The sequence below is a fragment of the Sinocyclocheilus grahami genome, unplaced genomic scaffold (assembly GCF_001515645.1).
Source record: "Sinocyclocheilus grahami isolate Dianchi unplaced genomic scaffold, SAMN03320097.WGS_v1.1 scaffold472.1, whole genome shotgun sequence".
NCBI classification, from domain to species: domain Eukaryota; kingdom Metazoa; phylum Chordata; class Actinopteri; order Cypriniformes; family Cyprinidae; genus Sinocyclocheilus; species Sinocyclocheilus grahami.
Genome location: NW_015505651.1, coordinates 531,826 through 555,904, shown reverse-complemented (window position 1 = coordinate 555,904; position 24,079 = coordinate 531,826). Strand labels below are relative to the sequence as shown.

The following is a 24,079-nucleotide window of genomic DNA, read 5'->3' as shown; positions in this document are numbered from 1 at the left end:
TGTCTCCTCACCCATAATCTCTCTGACGGTGACGGGTTGCCCGAGCAGTGCAGGAGGGCTGCGGCCCGCCACATTCACCGCAAACACACGGAAATTCATCTTCTCTCCTGTGGGAAGGTTCCTCACTGTGTAACTCTGCCGATCAACCAGATCCGTGTTAGCAGGATGCCACTCCGTTTCTGACATGCAGAGACAGAGAAAGAAATATAAATAGATTATTGATAATAATTAAAACCAAAATGTAATTAAAAATATATATTTATATTTACATATTTATAATAATAATGAATTAAAAAATGACAAATTAAAATTAATATGTTTAAAACAAAAACATTTAAAACATTTGCTAAATAATATTAAATATTGATTTGTTTTTTTTTTCAAATAAATAAATAATTGCATTAATTTATTTAAAAAAACTAAAATTAACCATATATTTGGAATGATTTAGCTTGCTTCTTTTTATGAGATTAACGTGAATGTTAAAGACTTCCATTTGAAATTCAGTGGGAAAAGTTGGCACAGTAAGTTATAATTATTATTATTTTTATTTAAATGAGCTGATTCAAAAATCTGATTTTAGTGTTTTAGTTGCGTGTCTGTTTATATATGTATGTATATATATATATATATGCATATGCACACACACATACATAATTATTGCTATTTGTGATTAGATATTTTTGCATATAAATAAAAATGACATCTATTACTAAATTAAGTGTTCATTTAAATAAAACATTGACTAGATTTTTATTAGTTTATTAATAGTATTAAACATTTTGGGTTTACTTGCAAACAACTACTAGCAAGTTCAAATAATTACTCCAATTTAAATGTAAATAATATTTAAATAACTTTTTAAACCGTTTTAGAGCAAAAACATACATATCAATACATACGTGATGCATAAACAAAACAGTGTCATTTTAGTAACATTGACATTCTATGATAGTTTTTTAATTTACATTTTTTAAATTTTAATTCTAAGATAAAGTTTTAGTTATTTTCTTGTGTTTTTGTCACTGTTTATTATTATTATTATTAATGACATCTATTACTAAATTAAGTGTTCATTTAAATAAAACATTGACTAGATTTTTATTAGTTTATTAATAGTATTAAACATTTTGGGTTTACTTGCAAACAACTACTAGCAAGTTCAAATAATTACTCCAATTTAAATGTAAATAATATTTAAATAACTTTTTAAACCGTTTTAGAGCAAAAACATACATATCAATACATACGTGATGCATAAACAAAACAGTGTCATTTTAGTAACATTGACATTCTATGATAGTTTTTTAATTTACATTTTTTTAATTTTAATTCTAAGATAAAGTTTTAGTTATTTTCTTGTGTTTTTGTCACTGTTTATTATTATTATTATTTTTTTTTTATTAAATGTCTGTGTAGTTTTTATTCATTTTTGTTTTAGATTCAATTATTTTAGTTCTTTAAGTTAAAAGTGAAAAATGTTGCCTTGGACACTAAATAAAACAAAATAAGTCATTTTTCATAAGCTATATCACCAAGCCCTTTCATTTATCTTGCATTATTTATTCACATATATTCTTGGTGGAACTTTGCTGAAGTGCAACATTGTGAAGTAGGTTTGCATCCGCTGTGCTTTCAGATTCCAGAATCATTTGGCACAGATGATTCCAGCAGATGACTCACCTCCTTCCTTGCAGAATTCAATGATGTATCCATCCAGCCCTCCAGCTCCGATCTTCTCAGGAGCCAGCCACTTCAGTGAGCACGTAGTGTCCATTACATCATCAACGGTCAGCTTTGTGGGCTCGCTGGTGGGTGCTGCGAGACAGAAATTAATCAAGAGTTAAAGCGAGAGACGTCAGAAGTTCATAACAAAGCAATAGCACAACCTTCTCACCGATTGGCATGAATGGTTTAGAGTTGAGGCTTGGAGCCGAGATTCCGATTCCATTGACTGCGAAAACTCTCATCTCATACAGAATGCCTTCAATCATGCGCTTGGCCTCGTATGTTGTGCTCTCACAGACGTCAAAGTTAAGTTTCGTCCATCTAGATGATCCTTTCTTCTTCCTCTCCATCAGATAGCCTAAGAAACAGAAGCCAAACAGATTCTTGTTATGATTCAGTGACTTCTTCTAATTGTGTCAAATATTGTGCTAGTACCTAAGTGGGCATAGCTGAGTTACCTGTACTAGGTATTTACTAGAGATGCACCTATATGAATTTTTTCAGCCAATACGATTATTCAGCCAATTATTAAAAATGATATCTGCTGCTATTTATTATAGATATAAAAATCACACTCAACAACATTTGTATACTACTTAATTACACAGGTAGTTTTCATAAAAAAACTAAACTGTTCATGACAGATTTATTCAAACATACATATGTAACAGTAAATAAGCTCCCTCTAGTGTTTTTATTGAGTGATTATATGAGACATGATACATTTTGGTAAGTTGTACTGTATCGCTCAACATACCTTGTGATGTTCATTCATGTTTATTTTGTGCTATAACTTGTATTAAAGTGGAAGAGACTTGCGCTCCGCGCTCCTGAATGAACTGAAGCGCAACAACGATCTGTCACGCCACATTTAAGAGCTTTATTTGATCAAAAATACACAAAATATTGTTATAAAATAAAATAAAAAAGTCAGTCAGTACTTTATCGATGGCATGCATGCATTTTGTTTCTTTATGTTATATTTGTGTATATTCAATTTTCAATTTAAAACCCTGGCAATAAGCATGTATTTGATTTTTAACTGCAGTCGTACCTGTGTAAAAATATAAAAATAAATCAATTCAATTAAAAGCAGTTTTCCACTCTATATTACGTCTGGAGTCATTTGAAGCATGTAGAGATGAGTGTTATTTTTATACTTATATACTTTTACAGTTTTATTCATATTTAGAATGATTATTTTTATATGATTTAAATTTTTTTATTTTGTTATGTGGTTTTGTCATTTCTATTAGTTTGTTTATTTGTTCTTAGTTAGTTTAATTTAGGTTTAATTTGTTTTTATTTCAATGTTAGTTTTAGTTTAGTTCAGTTTTATTTTTTATTTATGTCCTGTTAATAATTTTAGTGTTATACCTCAGTTAGTTGCCAAGGCAACATTTCCAATTTTATTTTGTTTTAGGTTTTTCCTGTAATATTTATAATTAATTTCAGCATAATTTCAAACAAAAAAGCTGTAATTTAAAAAAAAGTTTTAGTAACTGGTGAAGATTCTATATCAGTGCATCCCTATTTGGAGCGTGTGTATAACCCACTAGGCCAAATATGTCAAATTAAATGACATAATTATGAACACTACTGATTAATTGTCTTTATTTTGTATGTGTACCTTGTCTCCCTTCATCCAGCAGACGGTGGGAGCGGGTTCTCCTGTGATCTCCACATCCAGACGCAGCTTGTTACCAGCAACAACAATGATGGTGTTCTGAGAAACCATGTTACCGGCCACATCCAAATGGATCTTAGGAGGATCTTAAAGGAGCAAGGCAAAGTAAGCGGATAGAAGCAAGTGTGGTTAGAGAGAGCAACCTGGGGCCGTTTTCATAAACTCAGCTTCTATGTTCATACTATGTCTTCAGAACTAGTCTGGGCTGTCTTTCCCAAAAGCATCGTAAGCCTAAATTGACCGTAGCTTCATTGGTTTCAATGGGTCTACGATGTACTTAAGCTTACGATGCTTTTGGGAAACGCAGCCCTGGCCAATTAGCAGTTAACCAAAGGTAAATCATTCATATTTTCAAACTAGTATGTTGGAATAAGAAATTAAAACGTCTGGCTTAGGGATTGATTTTTGTCCTACCTTGTCTGGGAACATAGTCGATCTTGATTTCTGAAAGAAAAAGAATGATCTGTTTATGTACAGTCATAACAAATCTGAGGTAGTCTTGCTCACTATAGAGTTTCCTTCTCACCCAGAAAGTTGAGTTTAGCGGACAGTGAGAGCGCATAACCGTCTGGGACAAACGTGTAATCTCCAGCATCCTCTGGCTTGACGTCATCAATGGTTAAACGATGAATCCTGGAGTCACACGCACACATATTTCAAACCCGTACAATTACGTCTTATCAAAGTGAACACGTGTCTGAATGCTGACCTGCCGATATGGGAAATCTTGATACGGTTACTGGCCTGAACTTCCACGCCATCCTTAAACCATTTCCCAGTGACTTTTTCATCAGACACCTCACACTTGAACATAGCCTGCTCTGCCGATTTGACCGTAAGATCTGCGATACTCTGCAGCACCTCCAGTTCCTTCTCTGGGGTTGAGTTTGACAAAGAGAAGAAAAAAACGATTGAAGATTTTCAACTTTAGTCTGCAAAACCACCAGTTAAACAACTGGTGAGGGCTGTAAGTAGAGATCAGATTTTACCTTCAACGATGAGCTCTCCCTTCGAATGGCCTCCGTTGGTGTAAACAAAGTACATCCCACTGTCCTCTACGGTCGCCTCTTGAATAATAAGACAGTGGCGTTTCCCGTCCTTTTTAAAACGATACTTTGAACTTTTGTCGTCTCGAGACAACTCTTGATCCTCAAACATCCTGCAGTTACACATACAGTCATGGCCGTTCAAAATTCTGAGATAAATACGATTTTTTTATGTTTTTGAAAGAAGTTTCTTATGCTCACCAATGCTCCATTTATTTAATCTAAACAATTGTGCTCATTTCTATTTTATATGTATATTGTGTAGAGTTGCATTATATATTGTCAGACGCCTCACATAGTGTTTTATGTCTAACAAAAGCATTATCAGTATCATGATGATGTAAACTATTGCCTGTTTGTAGTTTGTTTACCAAATGACATGTGCTCCCTCCTCAGACACTTCGATCTCAAACTCCACTCTTTCTCCAACCACGACCTGGTAATCATCCAGCAGTTTAGTGATGGTGATCGGAGGTTCTGTAATGCAATTTGATAAGGTGATTTTAAACATTAACACTAGATAACGGCATTGTTGCATTGTATACATTGGACTATAATAGTGTCTTCAGAATGCTAGAGGAGCTTACTGTTTTACACTTTACTTTGACATTAGTTTGCAAAGTGATTCTTAGAGGAAAAATTTAATGCTAATTAATATATGTATACTGTATATCATGGATTTTTGTTGATGATTTTGCAAATGTCTATGTTAAGAAATGAAATGAGAGCACTGCAGCTCTCCAGATGAATTTGATGAAAAAAATGGTAATTAATTCGCACACACCTTTAACAAAGACTTCCGTGAAGCATTTATCAGTCCCGATCACACACTCATAAGCCGCATCATCTGCCAGACTGCATTTGTTAATCGTGAGGGTTCGAATATTTCCATCAGACTCTATGATGTATCTGCCATACAAAGAGAACGTTAAATCATGGAAATATGTGATGCTTCCTTACAATATCAAACATAAAATAAGTTTGGATCTCCAGGCTTCTAGTGACCTCTGTTGCTTTTTTTATAGTTGGAAAATGTTGTTAGTTTTGCCATTTTGTTTGGTGCATGAGACAATTTTAACACATTTAAAGCTTAAAATATAAAAAAATGGATCATCTTAGTAATGCTTTCACCACATGAGCAAGTGAAAGTGCTTTTCTCAAGAATGTGTCTTTGAAACTCAATGCATTTGTGTGTATTTTCTGGATTCTCACTTGGCAGAGGTTTTGATCTCTTGGCCGTTCTTGAGCCATTTGACCTCAGCATTAGGGTCGGCCACCTCCACAGACAGGACGATCTTCTTTCCCTTGTTAACGGAGTACGCCGACTCCAGTCGTCTCAGGAACGCTGCGCAAACATCCCACACACAAACACACAGTCACAAACAGAAGATCAGAGACTTGAGTTTTGATTGATCTCTCTTTCTCGTACCCTCGCTGACTTTGGGCTCCACGACCTTCATCTTCTTGAGTCGCTTCAACATGCCACGCAGGTCAGTGATGCCGTACTGAAACGCGATCTTCTCGTACTCGCTGGGATGAGCACTCTTCAGAAGCTCCCAAACGTCGATCTCCAGCTCAGGCTCAGGCTTCTTTTTCCTGTGAAAGAGAGTGATGTGATAAATAAGAGTGAGCGGTTAGAGGAGACGGAGTGCGGTTATAATGGACAGAGAGAACACTTACTTTTTAGCGGCTTTGAGAAGAGCACTGAAGTCCAGTTCACCCTCGTCCTCCCCAGCATCTCTGTACAAGAGCACACATTGAATTCACAAAACACAATATATGTATGTGTGTGTATATATATTCACTTCACTCAAAAAAGTATATATTTTTTTTCACTTAATTTACACGTCACACATCATAACATTTCTAAAAAAACATATATGTAATACATATGTGTATAACAGTTAACCAATGTGTTTTTTTAAAGGTTGGTTCAATTGCTCAATTATTGTACTTAGCCCTGTTAAATCCTAAATATGTGGCTGCATACTTGTGAGAAAAGTGTATTCGCTCACGTCTGTCTGTCTACTCAGACTCACGCTCTTTTGAAGGAAGACAAAATATCTGCTTGCTCCTCTTGTTCAGCAGCTACAGAAAAGGAAGAAAGATAAATATAGAACAGTCATTCTACTAAAGATGGTGTTTTAGTGTTATTTTTGTTGTGAGAGACACACTAACCCTCCACAGTGACCTCAAAGGTGCAGCTGTCACATTTGTCTTTAGCAGACACTTCACACCTGTATCCACCTGCGTCTCCTGGGACCACCTTGACGATCTTCATCTCGTAAGTGTAGATCTGAGTGAAAGAGTGAAAGCAATGCGCCACATTTAAGGATGAGGTGTAATAAAATAAATATCACAAATTAATTCAAATTGATCAACTCAGTGTAAAGAAAATCTATATTCTATGTTGTAGAAAAAAGGCCATTCAATATAGTACTGATATAATTATTTAAAGGGGTGGTTCACTGGGTTTTTTCTAGGCTTGATTGTGTTTATGGGGTGCAGTCTAACATGTGTTAATGCTTCATTTAAAAAAACACACATTATTTTACACATAATTTACCTTTATTCCACACCGCTCTGTCCCTTCTCTGAGAAACGGGCTGATCTTTTCCTGTTTATATGAAGCACCGCCCTCAGAAATATGTGATGGGCTCTGATTGGTTAGCTAGCCCAGTGTGTTGTGATTGGCTAAACCGCCTCTAGTGCGTGTCTAACCATCCCGCCCCTCACCTCAGCGGCATGTGCTCCGGTTGTATTGTAAACAGTGGCGTCGTTAATATCGCTTATCAGTTTGAGCCCGATTGAGAAGCAGAGGATATTATTGAAGAGGATTGTGCAGAACCTGTGCAAACACGGCTTTTAATGGTAGGCCAATGTTTTTTGTTTGTTGTTGTCTCATACTTTTAGATATGCTGTTATCTGTAAATGCTACTGCTTATGTTAGCTTTTAATATACGGTTTTATCCTGATTAAAGCTTTAATACAGTATGGCAACTGCACGCGCGTCCTTGTATAACGCTTCTCATACCTATGTGAACATAATTGGAACAGTTCATTGTTGGAGCTGAGCTGAATGAGAGAGAGAGTGAGCGAGAGAGAGAGATGCAGAGCGTGTGCAGAGCAGGGGTACACAAGGAACAGTATTAAGAACCACTGCTTTAGAACATTGATTTTGAAACTTGTGAATCCATTAGAATCGTTAGAAGACAGAATCGCGATTCACATATGAATAGATTTTTACGTGCACCCCTAGTTTTCTCTTCCTCTTCTCTGAAGCAGCGCAGCATGGCCTTGCCCCCTTTGCTGCCTTTTCCCGAGGGCGGGGTTTATTGGGGTTTGTGATGTCACAAACCCGGGAAGTAACTTGATGTAGTCCCTACCAGCCATTTTTGTAGGCATTAAACTGCCAGAATTTTAAAAGGCGATATCTCCATTTGCATTGAACTTTCAGCTTCGTAACTTTGCAGATATTGTTCATGCTCAAACAGCAACATTACACACTAACTAACGTTAAAAAAAGTGAAATCGCAATCAACCACCCCTTTAAAGAATTTAGAAGATTTCTGTTGATATAATGAATACCATTAACATTTCAGATTTGACTTATACAAATGCTTTTCCAAGATCAAAGATCCATTTTACGGAAACCCGTTTCCACCGCGAAATAAAACATGAAGGTTTATAACTCTCAATTTTATTTTATCACAATTCTGACTTTTTTCTTACAATTCTGAGGACAAAAAGTCAGAATTTCAAGATATAAACTCAGAATTCTGACCTTTTCCTTAACTTACCTTATCTTTCCTGAGATGTAAACTAAAGCAATAAGCCCTAAGAAGCCGTGGTTTACAGTGAATTTATAACAGCTAAGGGGCATTTTTAGGCCCCTTAGCTGTTATAAATTCACTGTAAACCATGACTTCACGTGGCTTATTGCTTTTATAAAACGGTTATTCCATATACGTAATAAGGTTTCACAAAATAAAACAGAGCAAATAAAGTGTAATGAACAAACAACGTAGTTCCTCAGAAACAGTTGTGGTTGCAACAAAGTGGTTGCAGAGCAACACACAAACGTAAACAAAGGTGTGTGTTTGTAGAGTAATTTACAACAGCTTCGAACGCAGTGATCAGAATCAAGGACCGGAACTATATGTTTTACAATTACAATTCTGTGTTTACATCTCGAAATTCTGACCTTTTCTCTTAATTCTAAGTTTACATCCCACAATTCAGCATTTTTCTTTCCACCACAGAATAATAAAAAAAGGTAATTGTGACTTTCATCTCACAATTCTGATTTATTCTTGCAATTGCAAGTTTATATCTCATAATTTCCGACTCTTATTCTCAGAATTGTGTTTAAATCTTGCAATTCTGAATGTATATCTCACGATTCTGACTTAAAATCTTGCAATTCTGAGAAAAAAGTCTGAATTGTGGCATAAGACAATTACGTTTATTTTATTTTTTTCATCCCATGATGGAACCAGGCTTTCATTCAATACACCATGCATTCATCAAACCTGGATATGAGTTCGGAAATCCTGTTATGATGAATATTCTTTACATTGAATTGAGTAGCTATCAATACAACACACTCCCCTCTAACCTTCGTGTTTCTGTCATAGGTCTCTTTTAACTGGATGTGTTTTCCCGCTTTGCTGCCGAGGTCCATCCACTTCCCCTTCAACCACTTCATGGTGGGTTTACGTGTGAGGTTGGTGGAGTCCACCTTAACCACAAATGTTACATCTTTACCTGTGTCAAAAACAAAGAAGATCCATCTTAATGCAGCATTCATCCTGTAATGGGGGTTGTTTTGTTATGGCAACTATTTGAAGCTTTAATAATGTGTTTGCGTTTTTATACCTGAAATGGCTACCACACTTTCTGGCTTCTCCACAAAAAGTCCTGTCAGCTCAGTGCGTTCTGCAAGCATGTGACAGGTATGTTATATAAATACAAAAATGCACGCACACATGCAGACAGACTCGAATATTCACAGATAGGGATCCTGTAAATAACAACTCATGGTGTCCACAAGAAGCACGCTCTGTTTCCATTTTAAATATTCCTTGCAAATATTTAAAACATATTAATTCAAGCATAAAACAATAATACATTGGGTTGTTTTCTTAAACAATGAAGGACATTAATTATAGTATCACTGAAATAACTGAATTCTCCGTGAGCTTCATGCACAAGGAAGGAGACAATTCTTTCCTCTTCTCACTTTTTGCAGTCATTCATTTCAATATTACATTCATTTTCATAATAGGGCAGGCCAATTGTATTAGCCTACACACCTCACTGTAAATATAATAGGTATTATTGCACATTATATCATACAGTCCTTTCATGCACACCAACTTAGAACTCTTAAAGAAATTCTAAGTGATTTATATAGTTAGTATGTGGTTTAAATAATGCAAGGAAGTTGCTAAAGGATTTTCATAGCCATTCAGATTTATTACCATCCTCCTCTGGAGCTTCTGCAGATGAAAGAACAACGTTAAACTAAAGAAACCTACTGTATTAATAACTTGATATTTTTTATATTTAAAGGTCTTCTAATTTGGAAACGGTCAATGCAAGTTAATGGTGTCACTTACCCTCTGGCTTCACCTCTGTGGGAAGAAATGAGACAAAAAAGTGACATTAGACAACAGATTAAGTAAACATATAATTCATGTATAATATAGCGCATATATTTAACTTTAATGTTTTACCGATATGTTCTTCTGTAAGGTTCACATTTCTAGCTAACTAACAAGCTATCCAACTGAATGGCTTTTCTGAGGTAAATTTGACTTTGACGTTGTTTTGTTTATAAGCTGTTTCATTTCGCTATTCAAACACTTTGATTGGGCAATTACACGAGAGAGAATCCATGTCAGTAAGTTCTTTATATTTCACACCTTCTGATGTTCATTCATGTTTATGTTGTGTCAGAGCCGACATTAGTGGGGTGAAAGGTGGTGACGATTATAGGGGCCCCCGGCGATTTCAACAGACTGCCCGAGGCCATTCTAAAAAGACGCTCAGGACAGTTGACGGGCCACTGCTGCACGTCATCACCAAAGCTTATCATGTGCATGTGTTTTTAAGCCTTGCCAATGTAAACATTCAAGAGATTTTAAAGCATTCAAGCACAAGATGCGAGACCTCAACTGAGTATATATATATATATATCTCAGTGGTGTGCGGTGGTATTTTGAAATGAGGAGGCAAAGTCCTTTTTTTTTTTTTTTTTTAAATCAAATCAATTCTTGTCTCAGTCACATGTTCTTGGTTAAACAAACATTACTTACACTACCAGAAAATAACAATGAATCTCATCAAGTTAGTGTTTTTAAGCATTTCACGTTTATTCCAAAATAACTCAAGGCAGTAACAATTTAATCTATATATTTTATTTGTGAACTTATGTTCAGCTACCTTTTTAATAGTTAACTTTTAACTATTTTTGAATTATTCGGTTCATCAGTCATCAAAGCTCAGTAAATATTAGTCACAGACAGAGATTTACTTTAAATTTCAACAAGCTGATTACTCACTAAAAACTCCCACAGATCAAGTTTTCAGACCATTTTAAGTCTTATTTTGACGTAACAAAGTGGTTATATTTAAATGTTTGAGTTGTTTACTTACTTTTTAAAATGAGTCTTCCCATTAATGCCAAACGTAGAACGCGCATGAACACAAGAGACAGGATTTTGCATAAACCAATCACAGCCGAACATAGCCAGTCATATCCAATCATATCGTGATGAAGGCATTGTCTCCTCTCATGTGATTTTCCCCCATTCATTCTCAATTACCCCCACAGCATGCTTTAGTTCAGGGGTAGGCAACGTCGGTCCTGGAGTGCCAATGTCCTGCAGAGTTTAGCTCCAACCCTGAAAAAAAACCTCACCTGCCTGTAGCCTTAGTAATCCTGAAGACCTTAATTAGCTTGTTCAGGTGTGTTTGATTAGGGTTAGAGCTAAACTCTGCACAGGACATCGGCACTCCAGGACCAACGTTGCCTGCCCCTGCTTTAGTTGGTCTGTTAAAACTCAATGGGCTTAGGGGAGACAAGAGAGATGCGGAGTCCTGCTGTAACTTTATCTGCTGGTGTTGCTGTTGGACAGACTTTCTTTAGAAAAAACGAGTGATTTATACACTTTTTAATGTTATATTTTATAATATTGATGTTGTTTTATGTTTGTACTACGAATTTCTATTCTCATCCAATATTTATCATATATATATATATATATATATATATACGCACACACACACACACACAATTTTTTCTCTGCTTTGCACACACAAAGTTCAATAAAAATAAGTTTGAAGAAAAATATTTTTTAGATATGTAATATATATAATGTAAAAATATTACATTCTGCATGATAAAAATGATTTTAGCAAATGGCTGCAATATAACAAAGAGTGAAAAATTTAAGGGGGTCTGAATACTTTCCGTACCCACTGTATATAATGTAAATATATTACATTCTGCATGATAAAATATAAAGATTTCACGGTGATCTGATAAAACCAAGTTTTACATGTACATGTACATGTACATGTGAAGACGAGCGGAGAGTAGGCCTATAGAATAGGAAAAAAATAGCTAGCTAGCGAATACCTGCATATTAACAGTGTAAACATGAATTAACCATGCGACCATGTAATGATTAAATGTTCATAAATTAAGTGTATCAGCAATCATAAATCAAAGAAGAAATTTCTTAGAAATATATTTTACCTAGATGACGAGGATCACTCAGTCGCTTTGTGTCAAACTCAAATGCAGTTAAGGGGTTTTTGACCAGTGAATGTGTGCAAATATGCATTTTGTCTGTCATTAAAACGGCGAAATTTCTTAGAAATATATTTTACCTAGATGACGAGGATCACTCAGTCGCTTTGTGTCAAACTCAAATGCAGTTAAGGGGTTTTTGACCAGTGAATGTGTGCAAATATGCATTTTGTCCGTCATTAAAACGGCGACATCACGTTACGTTTTCATCAAAAGGTTACAGAGTTTGTTGTAGCTATATGGGCGCTCAGTTTTTTTCCTGTTGTAAAATACATTTGGCCAAAATGTCATTTTATAAAAGATGAAATACTACTGTATGCACAGGCTAGTATATGCTATTTAATGACTAGATGGCAAATGCTAGCCCTCTCTTTCCAGTCCCACATGTCTCAGGCCTCAAATACATCAAATATGAGCCTTTATAGACAGTGTTTCTTGCGTAAAGAAAACGCTGTAATTATTCAAACAACAAGATCGTTATTTAGGCTACCCTTGCAAGACTTCATTCAGTTGCTGTGGAACTTCAGTTCATTCAGTGAAGATAGAGGGTGTGAAGTTATGAGGTTTTTACTGGCAGTTTGAGCGGAGCCAACAAGATTTAGTCACAAGCTCTTTATAATACCTTTCAGTCATAAGCTCTTTTTAATACCTTTCATTTGCTAAATATTTCTAAAACAGACAGACAGACGTAAAGGGTGACCAATAGCATTGATGAAGAAAAAAACTAAACAAAAAAAAGGACACTTTAGAGTGTAAAGGCAAAAAGGGCATGTGCTCTGCACAGGTTGAGCCCTACCTGTGCACGTGGCTGTTCGAGGGTTATATTTGACAGAATATAGCTCATGCAGTCCTTTTTACCTGTTGAAATACCTTTAAATGGCCAGTAAAACCCATAAAATGCAGTTTTACATTTGCCAAAAAGTTATTAGAGGCACCAATCAGTTTTCGGCAGATGATCAATTTTCGGCATTTGTGTGAAACAGTAGTTTGATGTGAAGATCAAACTCCATCAGGTGCCTTTTGATGCTTTGTCGGAAAACAAGTTTTTTTGCATTGTTTGTCCAAGGATTTTTATTTGAAATACGTTTTATTTTTATTGTATAACACCGAACACCGAACACCGAACTGAGCTCTCCTCTGCATCCTCCTACGCCTGAACAGGAAAAAAAAATATTTCTGTCAGCTGCATGGGCATTCAGTCCTGAATACGTTTTTACATATTTGTGAGAAATATATTCAGTCAAATAAAAATAAAAATGTTACATTTTGAAGTAGAAAAACTGAAATAGTACTGAAATGTACTCCAATAATCTTCGAAAAATAATTTTGTACAGTGAATTTTATATATTTCAATTAACAGTCCAATGACCTGACAGAAGGCATTTTAGCATAAAAATGATTTAACATAAAAATATGTATATTTCTGCAATACATTAATTTAATAATGTTCAAACTGCGGCCCTGACTGACCATAAATGTTTCCGTGAATCATGACTGATGACCATCAGCTAAGTTACTATGAAACCTTTCTGACATCATCTGGCCTGATGATAAATATATTCCAGAGCTCTGAGTAGTAAGCTGATACGCTGTAGGAATCCTCAGGCACTCAGCCACACAGATGCTCTACAATCCTATAAATACGACACCAGAAAAATATAGGTGGCATAAACTGACCTCACAGTTTTAGACTTTCTTCTGTATATTTTTACATGCACATAAGACCTTTGACTGAGTTGTCTTCTCAGAATGGCAAAATATAGCTGTACATTTTATTAAAGGTGATGCCATATTTGCAATATAAACATGGGTTAGAATCTGCTGGTTAAGGGCAGTTTTAATGCACAGGAAGTGAATTTTCAAGTAAAACTAGAATAAGAAATGTTTAATTTCACTGTTTACATCTTGTTTGCTATTAAACTGAATTACTCTCTCTCTCTCTCTCTCTCTCTCTCTCTATATATATATATATACAGTATATATGTGTGTGTGTGTGTGTGTGTAACGTCATTGCATTAAATGTTGCATGCACCGCAAAAAATAATATCTTCTATATTCAAAAATCGAAACAGATACATTTACTTGAGATGCTAAATGAATTAAGTGAGCTTATGCATAAAACAAGAACAAATATCTCTCAAAAAACCTTTTCCCTTTAAATTAAGTTGACTTTTCTAAGCCCATTGGCAGATTTGGTTTTCTTTCTTGTTTTAATCATAAACTCACTTAATTTGAATACATTTCTCAGAAAACAAGACTATTTATGTCATGCTGCGTCTCAGGTAAATATATCTTGATTTAAGAATTTTTTAGACATTTTCACTGGAAAACAAGACGTTTACTGAGGAAGATTTATGTTCCCTTCAAATTATTGCTTTACTTGGTCTTAACCTGCAGATACCCTGATATATATTACCTCATTTCATCATCTGCAGTTGAAAAACCATACCAGTTGAGCACTAATTTCTTGTTTTGGAGTCGGAGGTGTCAATGCAATTTTATCAAGATGTTTCCACTCTGATGATGAGAAACTCTCTCTGATCATGTGGTCTGAAATAGCAGCATGCCTAACATCCGCCTCATTCTCAGGAGGGCACGTTGTTGCCATGGCACTTGTTAAAAGGCCACGGTAACATCGTAACCTCTCTGATGTCAGGCCAGGAATCTCTACCCGTCGACCACACCGATATCAAATAGCAAGCATCTAACAGTCGGGCTCTTATGGTCGGGCAAATAACTGTCAAAAATGACTGCCCTTAAAGTATAATGAGCCGTAAGCGCAGATATGCTGTGATTTGTTTTAGGTTAACCGAGAGGATGTGCCACATGCAATGTTTTTGCGTTTGCACTTCAGATTGATTTTAAGTAAAGTAGACGACTCATTCCTGTTTAATTATGTTTTTCAGTGGCCACAATCTTTTAAAAAGTAAGTAGGATGGATCAGGAAAGCTCTGCTGCCTTTTGAAGGATGTTGTTACTCTTTTAGGTTTCTATAAAATATGAACCGTCAGCTCATGATGTCATTTGTCTGTCTTCACTGGACTCTTTTTTTTTTTTAAAGCACTGTATCGCATTTCAAACCACACATCGAACTTAACTTGGTGTTTAAAAATGGCTTGAAAAAGTTATTTCAACCCTTAAAGCAGCTGAAAGAAAGACTGCCTTAAAACTCTTTAAATTACTTGCAATAAATATTAATTAACCCCTTTAAATTTGTTATAATTTGCTGTTATATACTTCAGTATTTATAAAGTAATTATTTTATTTAATTAATTAATAAATTAGTTGATTTGTGAAATTTGCTCAAAGTTTTGTGGCATAAAAAATATTAGAAAATTTTAATTCAATCCTTAAACATCAATCCTTATTTATTTATGCTTTTATTTATTTATTTATTTATTTATGCATTTATTTTTTTCTCTTTCGGTGTATTCTGCTTGGACTTAATGTGTTTATTTTGTTATTTGAAAAGGTTTAATAAAGGTTCAAAATAACATCTTTTAGACAGTGATGAGCAATTAATTCATTAAGGAATCAGGAATTAGATCACTAATTATAAAATAGTTAATATTAAACTAATATTAAATATTAAACCTAATCCAAAATATGATCAAAGATCACATATGTGGCCGTGTTCAGGAAATTTGGATATTGAAAATATAATGAAATGACTTTGATTAGTTCATTTTGAACAGGACTCCGATCTTCCAATCCTGCTCCAAATGTTATTTCTGTATGCGGTTGCAATTCCAATTTAGGCCGCATGCATTTCACACTTCACCTACTATAAATTGTAATATTATATAATCAGTTTGTCATAAGTAAATTTAAGTAAATAACTCCTGGCTGACAGCAGTAACACAGAAATGCTTTATATCTAGTGTTTATGGTTTATATTTGGTGTTTAAACACCTCACTAGAAACTTTGTCTTCATGTGTACCTGGTATTTATCATGTTATGGGGACCAAATGTGACATTTTTGAGGTCCCCATGAGGAAGCAAGCTTATAAATCAATATAATCAGTTTGTCATAAGTAAATTTAAGTAAATAACTCCTGGCTGACAGCAGTAACACAGAAATGCTTTATATCTAGTGTTTATGGTTTATATTTGGTGTTTAAACACCTCACTAGAAACTTTGTCTTCATGTGTACCTGGTATTTATCATGTTATGGGGACCAAATGTGACATTTTTGAGGTCCCCATGAGGAAGCAAGCTTATAAATCATACCGAATGAAGTTTTTTTGAAAATCTAAAAATGTACAAAGTTTTCTGTGAGGGTTAGGTTTAGGGGTAGGGTTGGTGTAGGGCGATAGAAAATATGGTTTGTACAGTATAAAAACCATTACGCCTATGGAATGTCCCCATAAAACATGGAATGTGTGTGTGTGTGTGTGTGTGTGTGTGTGTGTTTCAGAGGGATTGAGGCGATACTTAACACAGTGTACTACACGCTGGATTTAGCACATTAGAACGGTAAGCTCCCTGTCTTAGCACAATTCCACACACACACTCACACACACACACACACACACACACACACAAACACACACGTATACAACCGGCGGCTCCCGACAGAGCTGCTAAACCTCCATCTATCACTCAGGCAATTCAGATATAATGCAGATTATGTTATAAAGCACCCGGTCACACTTTACCAAATCAGTGAATCTGGGTGGCCGATAATGCAGCACGTAATGAGACCCGTGCCGAGGCGACTGTCTATATTTGTGCACGTAAATGACTGATGCGGTGTAGTGGCTAAAGTTCTGACACTCAGTCTGTCAGCATTGTGCCCCTGAGCAAAGCACTTGATCCCGGTTCACTCCAGGGGAATGTAATTACTAATTGAATTGATTAATATTGAGACTAGCTTCTAATTAAGCAATTTATGGCAAAATAGGACTGATTAGACATGCTCCGTCCTTTTAAAAGTTTGTAATCCTATTGATTTTGCTATCATAGCTATTACATAGTTGCATTTTATTACAGTATATGTTGCATTGTTTTATTTGCACTCATTCAGTGCTGTTTGTGACATAAATAATCTTTAGTACAAAGTGCTTATGAGGTGGTTTTTTATGTCACAGACTTTTGACCTGTAAGGCAGATTGTTGTTGGTAATATAATGTTCTGGCAGCTGCAGGGTCATAATAAATAACTGGATTGATACAGCATCTCAGTCATAGGCTGTTGGCAAATGTTTCAAGCATGCATTACGTGCATGTTTTTCTGTGCATTTTCTGTCTGACCCCAGACTCGGTAGTGTAAAATATAAATGTTATATAACTATTTATTTCATGAGCAAAAGTGTCCAACAACAGGAGATAAGATCTCAATATGTTTGGTCCATTTCAAATAAATCAGCTTTAAATAAGATCATGATCTCATGTGAAAAACATTTTAAAAACGCTATTCATGTCTTTATGTCTACAACTTTATTCAATTAGAAAACTATAAGTGCTGCTTTAAATAGACGCTTGAGGTTCTTCTAACTTTGCATGGTGGCAAACACTATTAAACCAGCTCTCCAGAGTGTTCTTTCACACTAGTAAAGTCTGTGAAACTGAAGTGGAGATTATCAGCATACGATGGTATTTTTAGAGCTCGTCTCCCCCCAGGTCTTCTGTGGCACTACCATATCGGACAACAGCATCTGGAAGAACCCTTATAAGAGTGACAGTGTGTAAATTAACACTCCTGACAGGCTGCTGATCGGATTTACTGCCGTTCATTCAAAAGGTGGGGCGAGGTAGCAAAGGTTAAACTGAGAAACGAAACAGTCCGAGGGATTGATTTGCCACGGGAAAAGATGACGTGATTTTCTATTGCTATTTTTCCTGCAGTACAGTATTATCTCTCCGAACGGCTGACTTCTCTTGTTTTTGCCCTGCTTTTTACTCAATCCACGATGAATAAAGTTGTCCAATAAACTGATTTACAGACCGGATAGTGAGGTGAAAATAGAAATGGCAAAGGTCATCAGGAGATATTTATATCTTACTGTGGAGTGTGAAAGGGACGAGCAGGCCAACGATCCTAGATCTTCTTCAAAATGTGTTTAGGTTTTGTGGCATATGATATACAGCCTAGTCTGTCATTTGGCCGTAGGCTTGAATTTAGTGAAGGTCTCGAGGGTCACGCTTTTATTAGCATCTGAACCGTTAATTGGATCCTAGTAGGGACTTACACACTCGCTCTAAATGAAAGTGCAGATAAAATGTGTCTCCACCAAAGTGGCTCGAGGTTTCAGATTCTACTCGTTTTAAATTAGGCATTGTCTTTTCTAGTATTTTAAAATAATTTGACAAATGTGTAGGGTTTATCACAATTCTGAGTTAATATCTTGCAATTCTGAATTTATATCTCGCAATTCTGAGTTAATATCTTGCAATTCTGAATTTATATCTCGCAATTCTGAGTTAATATCTTGCAATTCTGAATTTATATCTCGCAATTCTGAGTTAATATCTTGCAATTCTGAATTTATATCTCGCAATTCTGAATTTATATCTCGCAATTCTGAGTTTATATCTTGCAATTCTGAATTTGTATCTTGCAATTCTGAATTTATGTCTCGCAATTCTGAGTTAATATCTCGCATTTCTGAGTTTATACCTCGCAATTCTGACTTTTCCCTCACAATTCTGAAGTTATATTTTGCAATTCTGAATTTATGTCTCGCAGTTCTGAATTTATATCTTGCTATTCTGAATTTATTTCTTGCAATTCTGAATTTATATCGCAATTCTGAGTTAATATCTCAAAATTCTGAGTTTATACCTCACAATTATGACTTATATCGCAATTCTGAGTTAATATCTCAAAATTCTGAATTTATATCTCGCAATTTTGACTTTTCCCTCACAATTCTGAGTTTATATCATGCGATTCTGAATTTTCTCACAATTCTGAGTATATCTCGCAATTAATTCTGAATTTATATCTTGCAAGTCTGACTTTATATCTCACAGTTTTCATAGTTCCGAGAAAAAAAAATCTGAATTATGAGATAAAAACTTTTTATTTTTTTATCCCTTGACAGAACAAACTTCCCTAAAATATCACTTGTTCCACATTTGAACCATATTCATACTTTTTAACTGAATAAACTGTATTGTTTTCACAATGAACTGAATCTAAACATGCATTTAGAAAATATGATTATTTAATTAACTAATTATTAGTTATGTTAAAACTGTGTCATGCAAATAGATGAAAATTGTATATGCAATTCAAATACATTTTAAATTGAGGCCTAACTATTTTTTGAGTGCACATTAAGCTTCTAAAGTTTCATGTGACACACTTGATGGAGGCAATCTCGGGCTTGTGGTGTGAATGATCTGTAAACCGTTGGTCAGTGTGGAACTGTGCTAAGACCAGTAGATGTGCCGGACACGTTCACTGTATGCGCTTCATCTCGTCCTGTTCTCACACTGTCACACGGTTTCTCGTCTTACACACTCAGTAGAACAGGATGAATAAAAAAGATAAACTGCTATGACAGGAGGAAGAAATATATTTCATGACCGTATACCTGCAAATCACTGTGTGTCTGACAGAGCATAAGATTTTATGAGCGCCAATTTAGCTTTATAGTGAACTGTTAATGGATAGTTTAGACTGCAGACAGACAGTCGACATTATTTACATTCACATTTTTATGAAATGAAGTTACTTTACATATATACATGACCTATCTATCTATCTATCTATCTATCTATCTATCTATCTATCTATCTATCTATCTATCTATCTATCTATCTATCTATCTATCTATCTATCTATCTATCTATCATAAAGTGGTATTGGCATGGTAAAAAGACTTTACATTGCTAAAGCATTGGTAACATGAAGTACAGACACACACATTACACAAAATAAAATAAAGTTTGATAAAATAATGAAATAAAAAAGTTCAAAATATAAACAAAATATAAAAATATGTTAAAACAAATTAAAATAATAAAAAGTAAAAATAAAATAAGCTAAGAAAAAAAGCATGATTCTATATCTATGTATAATTAGAACAAATATCAAGTAAAGCTAGATGAGTAGATTTTGTGAACAAACTTTGAAGTTGGCTTGAGAAAGCCTAGCAAGTTTTAGCATGTTTCTAGCATGATTAGCATGTTGTTAGCATGTTTCTAAAATGATTAGTATGTTGCTAACATGATGTTAGCATGTTGCAAGTGTGATTTACCATGAATTAGCATGCTGTTAGCCCGTTTTAGTATGTTGATTAATTAACATGTTGTTAACATGAATTAGTATGTTGGTATGTTTTAACACATCTATCTATCCATCTATCTATCTATCTATCTATCTATCTATCTATCTATCTATCTATCTATCTATCTATCTATCATAAAGTGGTATTGGCATGGTAAAAAGACTTTACATTGCTAAAGCATTGGTAACATGAAGTACAGACACACACATTACACAAAATAAAATAAAGTTTGATAAAATAATGAAATAAAAAAGTTCAAAATATAAACAAAATATAAAAATATGTTAAAACAAATTAAAATAATAAAAAGTAAAAATAAAATAAGCTAAGAAAAAAAGCATGATTCTATATCTATGTATAATTAGAACAAATATCAAGTAAAGCTAGATGAGTAGATTTTGTGAACAAACTTTGAAGTTGGCTTGAGAAAGCCTAGCAAGTTTTAGCATGTTTCTAGCATGATTAGCATGTTGTTAGCATGTTTCTAAAATGATTAGTATGTTGCTAACATGATGTTAGCATGTTGCAAGTGTGATTTACCATGAATTAGCATGCTGTTAGCCCGTTTTAGTATGTTGATTAATTAACATGTTGTTAACATGAATTAGTATGTTGGTATGTTTTAACACATCTATCTATCCATCTATCTATCTATCTATCTATCTATCTATCTATCTATCTATCTATCTATCTATCTATCTATCTATCTATCTATCTATCTATCTATCCATCTATCTATCTATCTATAATCTGACTATCTATCTATCTATCTATCTATATCTATCTATCTATCTATCTATCTATCTATCTATCTATCTATCTATCTATCTATCTATCTATCTATATTGACAAAAAATATTGTATGAGCCAAAAACTCATTACTAAACACCAATGACTTGTACATATGGATATACAGTCATTTTAGACACTTCCAAAACGGTTGCAACAGAGATAGAAATAAAAATGCCTGGCTTAAGGTCTGCATTTAAAGTCACAGCAGAGGTGTTCAGCTGGGATTTTCTGCAGACCAGTCAAGTTCTTCCACACTGACTCAATCAATCATTTCTTTTTGAACCTTGCCTTATACACAGAGGCTAGAATAGACAAGGGTCCTGTCCAAACGGTTGCTATAAAATTAGAAGCACACAATTCCCTAGAATAGCATTATATGCTTTAACATTAAGATTTGTACTCATGGAAATTACTAAAGTAGTCAAACCTGTTCATTAGAAGGAGGTGTCCCTATACGTTTGTCCATAGAGTGTATCTATCTATCTATGTGGCTTTATTGGCATGGTGAAAAGTTTGATAAAGTAAAAAGTAAAAAAAATTAAGATATATCTATCTATCTATATCTGTGCCATGCAGATGAGGGTTATGCTATGCATACTAATAAAACATGTCATCTTATTAATATAGTGCTATAGTGCTGAGAAATTGCACAGCTTTCGTCTCATACAGGTTTTGTTGGCTTCATTCATTATTTCAGAGCAGAAGCCGTCACTGGTGTGTGATACTATTTCAGCTTTCTCGGGAAGCTTCTCATTTTGCCATCTGTGCAACTTTATCTTTCTGCCTTGACACATCTGCTCCACTCTTTCTCTTCACACTGACCCTTCCTCATTCATGACACCTCTCCTCCTCCTCAGCTTTCACCCTTCTATTAATTCTAATGTTATTTTGAGGTGTTTGGGGAGTTTGCACGTGTTGAGAGACCTCAGAAAGTTTGCAAACTAAAGAAAGCGCATGAAAATACTGTAAAAAAAAAAAAAAATCGTAGAAGCAATGACAAATGTGAGCCTGCAGCACAAAAGCAGTGTTAAGTTGCTGGGGGATATTTGTAGCAATAGCCAAAAATACATTGTATGGGTCAAAATTATAAATTTTTCTGTTATGCCAAAAATCATTAGGATATTAAGTAAAGGTTATGTTCCATGAAGATATTTAGTAAATTTCCTACTGTAAATATATCAGAACTTAATTTTTGATTAGTAATATGCATTGCTAAGAACTTCATTTGGACAACTTTAAAGGTGATTTTCTCAATATTTCCAGATTTTCAGATAGTTGTATCTCAGCCAAATAATGATATGTCATATATCAAAGAAAAAGAGTAACAGTTACGAATCAGCGAATCTCAGTTTTGTTTAAAACAACTCACCGATGAGTGATTCTGACGATGCAAATAAACAATAACAGTTAATAAATAAACAAAAGCTCAATATGCAGATCTAATAATGCAAAACAGTCAAACTTTTAGTATAATTTCTAGTCTTGTCATGCTTTGAAGACTTTCTGTTACTGTCACCAACAATACTGGCACTACTAAACATACTAGTTACTACTACTGCTAGTAAATAAATAGTAGAGGTAGCATAAATACTGAAAAAGGCTGAAGGAAATGGAGAGATGTATACCTTCTGTGGGCTCGGGCATGGCTGTGGCTGCGTCTTGCTTGTCTTCCTTCGACTGACAGCTTGTGTCACTTTTTTTTTCTTTTTATTTCACAGTCCCTGGGTTATTCAAAGCGTTCAGGGAACTCAAATTACCCACCAAGCAAGGAGAGAGCGGGAGGGAGGGAGACAAACCAGGGGGAGAGAAGAGAGAAGCACTGACACTCGAAACCCTCCTGGATTCTCCAAGTCTGAGAAGAAAGTTTGGAGAGATGGAGGGAGAGCTGGAGATGAGGGACGCGACACGAGTGTTTGCTGACAGACGTGTTAAGGTGTTGTTATTTTACAGAGAGTCTTACACCAGCTAAACAGAATGCTGTGATGCCGCTCTTTCAACACCCTTTCTCACGAGCACATCACATCAATGTTTCTTTATTTGTGTCCATGTCTTTGACACAATCTGCTGAGTTTGTGTTATTTTTTTGTGATTATTTGCTGATTTTGTGGGGTGGTTGCTCAAGCATTTGTACACACTCGTTTACACACACACATACCCATTAATATATTAATATTTACAAAATAATAGTAGCATAATATACTATGTCATATATAAAATAATGTTTTAATTTAACAATGATTTTAGTATTTACTTGAAATGTGTTTATATATATATATATATATATATACATATTATATATTATATACATATTACTATAATATATTGTATAATATATTATGTGTACTATAATATATACTGTGTATTTAAATTTGTTTGCCAAATATTATTTTAAAATAATAATAATAATATATTTTTATAAATGTAAAAAATATATAATTTTATATTAAACATTTATTTTAAATATATAAATGATCAAAATAAATATATTATATACATATTACTATAATATATTATACTGTGTACTATAATGTATTATATAATATATATACTGTGTATTTAAATGTGTTTGCCAAACATTATTTTAAAATAATAATATATTTTTTAAAATGTTAAAAATATTACTTTATATTAAACATTTATTTTAAATATATAAATGATAAAAATGCATCATCATATTTTATTTATAAAAATTTAGACATACATGTATATATATATATATATATATATATATATATATATATATATATATATATATATATATATATATAT

General features: G+C 34.3%; 1 protein-coding gene across 1 annotated transcript in view; it reads right to left on the bottom strand.

Moving 5' to 3' along the window:
* Nucleotides 1-23,034, bottom strand: part of mybpc2b (myosin binding protein Cb) — a 35,508-nt gene extending 12,474 nt beyond the window's left edge. The window contains exons 1-20 of the mRNA XM_016235579.1: nucleotides 22,936-23,034; nucleotides 10,083-10,097; nucleotides 9,945-9,962; nucleotides 9,340-9,399; nucleotides 9,080-9,228; nucleotides 6,640-6,757; nucleotides 6,501-6,549; nucleotides 6,142-6,201; nucleotides 5,891-6,057; nucleotides 5,674-5,806; nucleotides 5,246-5,370; nucleotides 4,833-4,938; nucleotides 4,405-4,574; nucleotides 4,125-4,290; nucleotides 3,942-4,048; nucleotides 3,830-3,859; nucleotides 3,359-3,501; nucleotides 1,898-2,135; nucleotides 1,684-1,818; nucleotides 12-179 (exon numbers count right to left, since the gene is read on the bottom strand). Of these exons, the coding sequence (XP_016091065.1) occupies nucleotides 12-179; nucleotides 1,684-1,818; nucleotides 1,898-2,135; nucleotides 3,359-3,501; nucleotides 3,830-3,859; nucleotides 3,942-4,048; nucleotides 4,125-4,290; nucleotides 4,405-4,574; nucleotides 4,833-4,938; nucleotides 5,246-5,370; nucleotides 5,674-5,806; nucleotides 5,891-6,057; nucleotides 6,142-6,201; nucleotides 6,501-6,549; nucleotides 6,640-6,757; nucleotides 9,080-9,228; nucleotides 9,340-9,399; nucleotides 9,945-9,962; nucleotides 10,083-10,097; nucleotides 22,936-22,954 (2,176 nt within the window). The 5' untranslated portion in view covers nucleotides 22,955-23,034. The remainder of the gene's footprint in view (nucleotides 1-11; nucleotides 180-1,683; nucleotides 1,819-1,897; nucleotides 2,136-3,358; nucleotides 3,502-3,829; nucleotides 3,860-3,941; nucleotides 4,049-4,124; nucleotides 4,291-4,404; nucleotides 4,575-4,832; nucleotides 4,939-5,245; nucleotides 5,371-5,673; nucleotides 5,807-5,890; nucleotides 6,058-6,141; nucleotides 6,202-6,500; nucleotides 6,550-6,639; nucleotides 6,758-9,079; nucleotides 9,229-9,339; nucleotides 9,400-9,944; nucleotides 9,963-10,082; nucleotides 10,098-22,935) is intronic.
* Nucleotides 23,035-24,079: the final 1,045 nt, after the last annotated feature.